This window comes from Ochotona curzoniae, unplaced genomic scaffold (assembly GCF_017591425.1).
Source record: "Ochotona curzoniae isolate NIBS_2020 unplaced genomic scaffold, NIBS_Ocur_1.0 contig_3819, whole genome shotgun sequence".
Taxonomy (NCBI): domain Eukaryota; kingdom Metazoa; phylum Chordata; class Mammalia; order Lagomorpha; family Ochotonidae; genus Ochotona; species Ochotona curzoniae.
Genome location: NW_024466004.1, coordinates 34,719,404 through 34,729,215, shown reverse-complemented (window position 1 = coordinate 34,729,215; position 9,812 = coordinate 34,719,404). Strand labels below are relative to the sequence as shown.

Genomic DNA, 9,812 nt, shown 5'->3' with positions numbered 1-9,812 from the left:
CCGCTTCTGATGGCCTCCCATGAACTCAGCTGACTGTCGGGGTTTTGAGACGTGTTTCCTTGTTGCGGGGCGAGGTCGGGGAGGTGGATGAAGAGGCACGCGTGGAGGCGTACAGGATTCACACCAGACACACACACATCCCCGAATCCCCGCGCCCAGCGCCACAGGCAGAAGCCCGGCGCGGCGAGCGTGGACGTCCCGCGCGTGGCACAGCCGCGGCTCGGAGGGACGCTGAGGCCGAGGGGGCGGCGCCCTATGCAGATGAGGAGGGCGTGGCGAGCGCCTTGCGCCGGGGCCCCGGAAGCGCGGAGAAGCCCGGTATAAAAAAAGTACTGAAGACGTTTCCCCCGCACAAGTGCTAAAGCTCCAGAGACGGGAGCGCGTGCGGCGGCCGAGCGGGAGCCGCCACCTCCGGGACCACCGCAGCGGGGGCGGGGGAGAGGGGCGCGCGGGGCAGTGCGGGCGGCGAGGTCTGGGCAAGGACCGAACCCCTGCCTCTGCCGGCCGGGCACTCGCGACTCCGGGGAGTTGTCGCTCCCTCTCGGTTCCTCGCTCTCGCCGAGCTCCCGCAGGGGCGGCTGCCTCCAGGTGACACAGACGGGACTCCCGCTTGCGCTTTCCAGATGCATCAGAGATACTTTTGGTGCGGGGGCTGCTGTGCGGGGTGCGGCGCGCTGCGGGGGTGGGGGGTGGCGAGGGCGGGGAAGGTCTGTGAGGGATCCCCGGGCCAGGGCGACCCGAGGAGGGGCCGGGGGGCCAGAAGGGGCCAGGGGGGCCAGGAGGGGCCGGGAGCTCTGACCTAGGTGGGGCCAAGGCTGCCCGGGGGGTTGCTTGGTCTCACCGTTGTCTTTCTCCTCCCCCCCACCCCCCTTCTTCCTCCTAGGACCGACCAGGGTCAAGTGGCTCTCGGCGGGCACTACATGGCTGAGGGCAAAGGGTACTTTGCCATGGCAGAGGACGAGCTGGCTGGAGGTACCTACATCCCCCTGGGCGGCGAGTTCGGCGGCGGAGGTGATGGCAGTTTGGGCGGGCAGTGTCTGGACTACTGCGAAAGCCCCACGGCGCACTGCAACGTGCTGACCTGGGAGCAAGTGCAGCGGCTGGACAGCATCCTGAGCGAGACCATCCCGATCCACGGGCGCGGCAACTTCCCCACGCTCGAGCTGCAGCCGAGCCTGATCGTGAAGGTGGTGCGGCGGCGCCTGGCGGAGAAGCGCATCGGCGTCCGCGACGTGCGCCTCAACGGCTCGGCCGCCAGCCACGTCCTGCACCAGGACAGCGGCCTGGGCTACAAGGACCTGGACCTCATCTTCTGCGCCGACCTGCGCGGGGAAGAGGAGTTTCAGACTGTGAAGGACGTCGTGCTGGACTGCCTGCTGGACTTCTTGCCCGAAGGGGTGAACAAAGAGAAAATCACGCCGCTCACGCTCAAGGTAAAGCCGTCGCCGCGGCACACGCCTGGGGGGTCAGAGCAGGGGGCAGGCAGAGGGGCGGGCAGGGTGAGCCGGGCGACCCGGGGATTCGGAAGCCCGGGATGACTTTGGACTATCCCCCCGCGACCCCACCTCCCACCGCAGTGAGTAACCAAGGTGTGCGGTGGTGCGACTTTCTGTTTACTCTGCTATTTCCAGCAGCTTGGATTTTTCTCGCTTCCTCCTCTGCCTCCCAACTTCTTCCTTTTCCCTTGGGTTTTTAACCCTTGGCTTTTCTTTCTGGAATCTTGGCGCTGAGTAGATTTCTGATAGGTGGAAGGAAGGGAACAAAGTCAATCATTGACGACGTTGTCTGGGAAAACAGCAGCAGCCGGGAGCAGAACTGAGTCAGTGGGTTTTGTATTGTATTGGAAAATGTGAACAGATTGCATGGCTGCCTTCAGCTGACTCTGTGAATTAGGAACAGTAGTTGGTGGTGCCCGGTGTCGCTGAGCTTATAGGCTGCTGCCACCCCTCCCCCTGCTGCACTTTGGCCCAAGGCATGTTTTATGTAATTAGCTAAAACTGTCTGAGGAGTCAGCTTCCCCGTGCCATCCTGTACTTCATGCTTGCCTGTAAGTGCACAGGAACCCTGGGGTGACATACAAGATACAGATAACATTGATGGCCCTGGGGGAGGGAACAGGGCGACGGAGGAGGACAAGATGAGCGACATACTCACCTCTGTATGCTCTTCTGTGTCTTTGGACTATTGTGTGGATACTGTGTGAATATTGTGCCCATTAGTCCACTTTCAAAAAATAACATTTAAAGAGTCAGACATGACAGCAGAACCTCTTACTACTGTGCTGCGTCTGCCAGAAGCCTCAAACTATTACTTCTAGTCTCTCCCAGACAGTAAAGCTACTCGTTAATTTTTTTTTTTTTCTGTTTTCAGAAGATGGCTTAAGTCAGTAGGTAGTGTTTTTGCTGGAACTTGACAAACAAAAGGAAAAGTAAATGATTCTCAGAGATGAAGAGGGTGTATGTATTTCATTACTTTTTCTAGGTTTACTCATTTTCTTGTTTTATCTTTTTACATTATAGGAAGCTTATGTGCAGAAAATGGTTAAAGTGTGCAATGACTCCGACCGATGGAGTCTTATATCCCTGTCAAACAACAGTGGCAAAAATGTCGAACTGAAATTCGTGGACTCCCTGCGGAGGCAGTTTGAATTCAGTGTAGATTCTTTTCAAATCAAGTTAGACTCTCTTCTCCTCTTTTACGAATGTTCAGAGAATCCGATGACTGAAACTTTTCACCCCACAATAATTGGTGAGAGCGTCTACGGAGATTTTCACGAAGCCTTTGACCACCTTTGTAACAAGATCATTGCCACCAGGAACCCGGAGGAAATCAGAGGGGGAGGCTTGCTTAAGTACTGCAACCTTTTAGTGAGGGGCTTCAGGCCCGCCTCTGATGAGATCAAGACCCTTCAGAGGTACATGTGTTCCAGGTTTTTCATCGATTTCTCAGACATTGGAGAGCAGCAGAGGAAACTGGAGTCCTATCTGCAGAACCACTTTGTGGGCTTGGAAGACCGCAAGTATGACTATCTCATGACCCTTCATGGAGTAGTGAATGAGAGTACAGTGTGCCTGATGGGACATGAAAGAAGACAGACTTTAAACCTTATCACCATGCTGGCTATCCGGGTGCTAGCTGATCAAAATGTCATCCCTAACGTAGCTAATGTCACTTGCTATTACCAGCCAGCTCCCTATGTTGCAGATGCCAACTTTAGCAATTACTACATTGCACAGGTTCAGCCAGTATTCACATGCCAGCAACAGACGTACTCAACTTGGCTACCCTGCAATTAAGAATCATTTTAAAATAGCCTGTGGGGAAGCCGTTTCAGACAGGAATTGGGGGGGAGGGGAAGGGAAAAAGTGGGACCCAGCCCGATTAGGAATGTGTTTTGTGCAATGATGATATGCTCTAAGGTTTAACTTCGGAGAAGCTTAGGGATGTTTGCATAGGTATGGGAGTTTGAGCTTGAAAGATCGCCCTCCCTGCCCTCCCTTTATCTTCCTACCCAACTGGATTCTGTCTGAAACAAAAGAGACCTGCCATTAAAAACAACCAGGTTCTCCTAAGATGACAAGAAGAAAAATCACTTGATGACAACATGGGTTTGCAGTCAGCTGCTCCCATAGCTTTGCTGTAAGAGGGGAGAAAAGTGGAACAGTTTATTTTAAGGTGGACATCACAAAAGGGAAAATACGGAGGAGAAAAATATCTCACCTCCACTTGTTTATGAGTTCCAAAGTTCAGATAGTAACGGTACAGGAAGGAGGGAAACGCCAACATTGACATGACTGAGTTTGTAGCAGTTGTTTCTGTGGTGTGAAGAGAGAAGGCTTGCTCCAAATGAACAGTGATAGGTTGGTGCAGTTCTCATAACAAACAGAATTTAAGATGACACAATCCATTAATTTCAGCTGTGTGCATAGCTCGCATTTTTAAAGTGTGAAAATGCAAGTAAAAACAGCTGTAGCAAAGAGAGTATGCTCAAGGACCAAAGATTTATCAGATTTTAAAAAAAAGTAGAAGAAATATAGCCGAATATATGAAGAATACTATATTTGTTACAGACCAATACACATCAAAGTGCCTGTTGCCTTCTGAAAATTTTAAGTGGAAAATTGTTTAATGGTTTAATGTTTATTTTATTTTATCAGGGACTCAAGAGAAAATAAAACAACATATAAGCTTGTGAATGATGGAGAAAATGCCCTATTTTTATGGCAAATACTTGTATAAAATTAACATTGTTGCTATGATATTGTAGGTATCTGTGTGTATATTAGGTGTGTATATATATGTATACATATATATATACACATTGTGTGTATACACACAATACATTGACTATGATCTAGAATAATGTATCAAATAGGACATGTTTACTATATGTTTTTATGTTTTCAAAAGGATGATATGAAACAAGGGCATATTGCAATGATGAGTTAAAACCTACAACTAAAGAGATTAAATGAAGGAAGAAAACAAGTAATATATTTGATAGAAAGAACAGAGACTATACATTTTTAATGAGGCCTTTTTCCCTTTCCTTTTTTATGAGCCAGGGAATTCCACAATAGAATATTTGTTGGCAGATGACTCTTTTTATACTAAGCTGCCATTTGGACAGTTTGAACCCTTCCTCCCCTTTAAAAAAATAATTGTATGCCTTCATGGTATATAATCCATTGGATTGTGATCAGTGGTAGGGTATTTAAATTCCTAACTGCTTAAAAAAAAAAAAGAATTTCTGGTGATCTGAACACTACTTATTAATATTTAAATCAATTCTAATTAATGCAGTCTGCATTTCTGGACCACTAGAATTTAGTAAATGTGAAATGACCCTTTTTAAAGAGTATTTGCACAATTGCTTAAAGTTTATATATGAGATATATATTATATATAATATTTTATAAATTCATGCCAATATGAAACTTCTTTAATCTGGTTGTCACACTGCATTTAAATATTTATTACTGTAATTAAATGACTTCTCATGAAATCAAGTCCAACCTTATTTTGTCTTTTCTGGGAGACCAGTATACTTTTGTGAAATGAACTGACATTACTATTGCAGTTCAGTAATGGCTGATCCCCAGACTGCCCTTTTTCCCCAGCCCTGAATTCCTCTAGACACTGGTCTCTGAAAATGTATGTGTTAAAAACCAGACCAACACATAAAAACTTCCCTTTCTGTAGTGAAACAACCACATCCTCCCCATTAACCTTAGTGGATGTTGCTTCCTATGACAGTTCCTCTGAATACTCAGCCAGAATTGTGTTGTCAGTAGAGTACTGGGGGAGAACATAGCATCCACCTATTGGCAGTGTAACATGTTCGCTAGTTATCTGGGTAGCTCTTAAATGTCCAGTGCTGGATTAATTTGGGCAAATCTACCTGGACGGATTTTGTACATTTCTCAGAAACCCTAACAGGAACCTGATGAGTTTGCTGTCACAGCTTCCCTGTGAGTTCTCCAAGAGCTGACACGGCCCTTGCATTGCCACCCACTATTTCCAGGGGACACTTCTGACCCCCCTTTGGCTTTATCTCTTCACTTCAGACCTGGATTTGAAAATTAACTGCAGTGTGCCAGGAAAGATTTCATGTACATGTTAAGCCTCATGCTTACCTTTTGGAAGAAACTAGAGCTCTGCCTGTTTAGCTGTTTGGAAGTTTAAACAAAACAAAACAAAACAAAAAAACACAAACATAAGGCAATGCTCAGAAACACGGAAGCCATTGGTGACCTGCTTTCTTCTCATCCCAACTCTTGACAAATTAGCTGTTTACTCTTTTTAAAAAGTCTGGAGGTCTCTGACTCTGACATAGCAACAACCTGCTATTAATTTATGACACAGATTTTTGTATGGAGGAACCCTATTTGAAAATACACTCTCATTCTCAAATATTTCTATTCAGTTTTTTCCTTACTTCTGGGTTGGTAACTTAGTTGGAGGTGCCAGCACCTAGTACTGAGCTAGAACAGACTGTACTCAAGGCTATTGTCAGCATTTACTTTAATATGTATATAATTTATTTCTATTTTGTATGTACTCCAGTCTTGTGCAAATGTAGTTGAATACACAGTGGATTATATGTCTCTTTTTGTGGATACGTGGCCTAAACATTTGAATGTCTCGTAAGAGAGCCATGTGTATAGCTCAGAGAAAGGAATAGCTCTCAGCTCCCAATTAGTGCCTGTGTTTGCTTCCATGTTTACTGGCCTTGTGTGCTGTAACTTTAAAACAGGAAGACATTTTATCTTCTGGAGGCTCTTCTCACCTGTCCAGTCAGCCATGTCAGAGAATACTTTGCCTGCTGCAGTGCCCTCTTAAAAAGTTTAGTTCATTTGCAGTAAATGCAGCTGTCCCCCGAACTCTTACATCACGGTGGACTTGTCCTCTTCAGAAATGGGATCACAAGTATCTGCTCACTTCGACATTGTGTGGACTATTATAACACGGCTCCAAAAACTACAAGGATAGAAAATGATCTGTAATCCAAGGAAAGAAGGAAATGGAATGAAAAGTGAACATACTGTTTTTCCCACCCCTTTCTGTTTGCTTACCGTTGGTTACTTTACTGTGCATATAATTGTTTTCCTTGTAGTACTTGTAAAATAAATATTGTGGACTATTTTGTAAATGAAATGTACTGCGTTGAAAGCTGTCAGCAGTTTCAAAATAAGCTTTTATTGTTGTTGAAGTGCATTAGATGAAACCAAAAAGCCAAAAAAAGTAATTTCATATATAGCATCTATTTGAATATACTCATTCTTTAAGATTTCTTTTAGCATAACCTTTTCAATGCTAAGAAATAATCTATGTAATATTTTGTTATCATAATGGCTTGCTAACAAGGTAAATGGTAAAAACACATAGTAGGAAGATGTCAAGGTAACTTGGCAAGACTTGCTGCAAAGCTTTGCAGAACGGAGGAGGCTCTGCCCACCACCGGCTGTCTCTCTCTCCAACCTCTCTACATCCATTGTCTGCTCTGAGGCATCCTATTGCAGCAAGCTGCACTTTGGGTCACTCTTTGGGGATATTTTGACTACAGACTGTGTCACAGGCAGAAAAGGAGTCAATCGAACATGGACTCTTAAAAACTGACATGTTTTAATCAGTGCTAGAGGGATCAGATTGTGAATTTTGTTTACAGCATCCAATATTTGGATTTTTTTGTAAATAAAAAGAAGTTATTTTTTTCTATTGATTTGTGTCTGCTGTCTTTGATGTCTCGTGTTGGCTAAAGACCATGTCTTCTAAATCGCAACCTGACAAGGCAGTATGTGGAGAAGACCAGCCTTCAGCAACTTTCCATTTAAAGTACAGGAAATGGAAACATTCAACCTGCCGCACCATCTCCGACCAGAAAGAATCCAGCTAAGAAACGCCAAAAATATTTGCTAGAGAATTAACTTTAAAGGGTGAAATGAGGAAGTTGGAGCTGTTTCCCACTACCAGTGGAGACTCATGACCACTGACTGCAAGGCCCTAGGAGCCTTGAGTGGACCTTGGCTTTCACGTAGAGTTCAAAAGCTGTGATTTTGTCACTGGTAACTTAAAATATATTTTCTGTTTGAGCTTCTATAGTTCTATTCGTAGCTTAAGTTGGGGGTGAGGGTAATAAACAGCAACAGCCAGGAATTGGCAGGGACAGTAGAAGAACAATCAAATTGAAAATACTTTATGCACATGCTGGGTGCTAGGACATTGCCCTTTGGGCTAACATTTAATGTAATCATATTTAATCAAATTACCAGGGTCATACCTTTATTAATTAAGCTTTTTCTTTCTGTAATTTTGCAGATTTTCAAAATACTAGTTGCATGACAATTTGATAGGCTTAGGCTACTATACCTGCAGCTTTGAAAACAATTTAAAACTCAGATGTTGGATAGAATGAGTGTTTGACATTATGTCTAGGGAAGAGCCACTCCTGGTATTACAATCAGCCTTGCTCACATGCACATTATAAAAACATAAAGTAGTTATTTTGTTTGATAATAGTATTTGTGTGTCATTTCTTTTCCTCCTTTGTTGCAACCTTCTCATTCTTTGACAACCAGTGTCTCACACGTCTGTGGTCATCACATAATTCTTTTTAAACAAGGGTTGAACAACAACAGTATATATTAAAGCTCCTTCTAGACTTAGATACACCCTACCATTTCTGGTTGAATTACCAGGCTGCACCCAGCAAAGCCTGGAGAGAAGTAATCTACACTTCCTTTCCTTAGGAACCTAATCCCTTTTCAGTTCCTTTAATAAGAAAAAGACAAGACAAAAAATATCAAAAAGAAAAACCAAGGGAATTAATCTTTAAATTAAAGCAGAATAAAAGTTGTTAAAACCGCCAAATATTTTAGACATTAAACCAATTTCCTCCTCAGAACCTCATGTGAAACCTGTATTATGTTTTCTAGTAGAATGGTGGATGAAAACTGATTTAGGATAATGCTGAGAGGGCTAGTGGCGTGATGCTGCTGGTTAAGACAATTCTTGCAATCCCATCATCCTATGTGGGACCTTTGATTCAAGTCCCGAGTGTCCCATTTCTGATCCAGCTTCCTGCTGATGTGCCTAGCAGATACTTTGCCCCTTACTAACTGTATAACTTCTAAATCTAGACTCTGGTTTTTCTTTTGCCCTAGTTCTAGCTATTACAGCTATTTGATGAATCAACCATCAGATAGTAGGTACTTCTGCCCTTGTCTTTTTGTCACCTTGCCTTTATATTTATTATTTTAATATTTATTTCTTTTTAATGGCAAGGGGGATTTACAGAGAGAAGGAGAGACAGAAAGAAAAATCTTCCATCCTCTGGATTACTCCCCAAATGGCTACAATGCATGGAGCTAGACCTATCTGGAGCTTAGAGCCAGAAGCTTCCTCCACATCTCCCACATGGGTGTAGGAGTGCAAGTACTTGGGCATATCCCACTGCATTCCCAGGCCATAGGCAGCGGACTGGAATGGAAATGAGCAACTGGGACTTGAATCTATGCCCTATGGGATGCCAGTGCTCTAGGCTGAGGCTTATTGTGCAGCCCATGCTCTGCCTTTCAAACAAATAAAAAAGAATCCTTTAATAAAAATGATAGTGGCTTCTAACTAGCAGGATCCAGATCTTAGGGCTCAATGCCATTCTCCTATAAAAGGAACCAGGGACTCCTTGAAGAGGAGGCTAAATTTAGGTCTGGAAGAGAAAGTGGATAAGGAGAATCTGAAATGTTTGGTGTTCGAAAGCAACAGCGTGCTCCAAAAGAAAACAAGAAAAAGAAAATGGAAAAACCACTAGGATGAAGTAGAAAGGCATGTCAATATATTTGGGATTCCACTACACATTACGGTAAAGATAAATAGTTCATTTATTTTTCTATTAAAGATAGTTCATTTACATTTTTTATATTTTTCATTAAAAAAAAACCTAGAAGGCACAAATTTGTTGATGTTTCCACAAGAATAAAATGGTAAATGCTTGAAAATATAAATATATTTACCAATATTGAATATTACATAATATATTCATGCAACAAAACATCATAGAAACTTCCATAAATATGATTTTAGTTGTCTACTTTTAAATTGTTATTGTATTTTATTATATCTTTTATGAGAAAGGCAACTTTCTGGAGAGAAGGAGAGACAGAAAGAAAGAAAGAAAGATCTTCTATCTACTGGTTCATCCCCCAAGTGGCCACAATGGCCAGAGCTGAACTGATCCAATCCAAACCAGGAGACAGGAGTTTCTTCTGGGTCTCCAACAACGTGCAGGGACCCATGGCTTTGAGCCATCCTCT

At 43.8% G+C, this 9,812-nt stretch overlaps 1 protein-coding gene across 2 annotated transcripts; it reads left to right on the top strand.

The window, feature by feature from the left end:
* The first annotated feature begins 413 nt into the window (after positions 1-413).
* On the top strand, positions 414-7,225 carry TENT5A (terminal nucleotidyltransferase 5A). 2 transcript variants are annotated; one of them, XM_040983681.1, is made up of 3 exons: positions 414-588; positions 884-1,433; positions 2,520-7,225. In XM_040983681.1, the coding sequence occupies exons 2-3, from the start codon at positions 921-923 to the stop codon at positions 3,294-3,296; spliced, it is 1,290 nt and encodes a 429-aa protein (XP_040839615.1). In that variant the 5' UTR covers positions 414-588; positions 884-920; the 3' UTR covers positions 3,297-7,225. The 2 variants fall into 2 exon arrangements, with proteins under 2 accessions (XP_040839615.1, XP_040839614.1); XM_040983680.1 differs by lacking the exon at positions 414-588 and adding an exon at positions 624-643.
* The last annotated feature ends 2,587 nt before the right edge of the window (positions 7,226-9,812 follow it).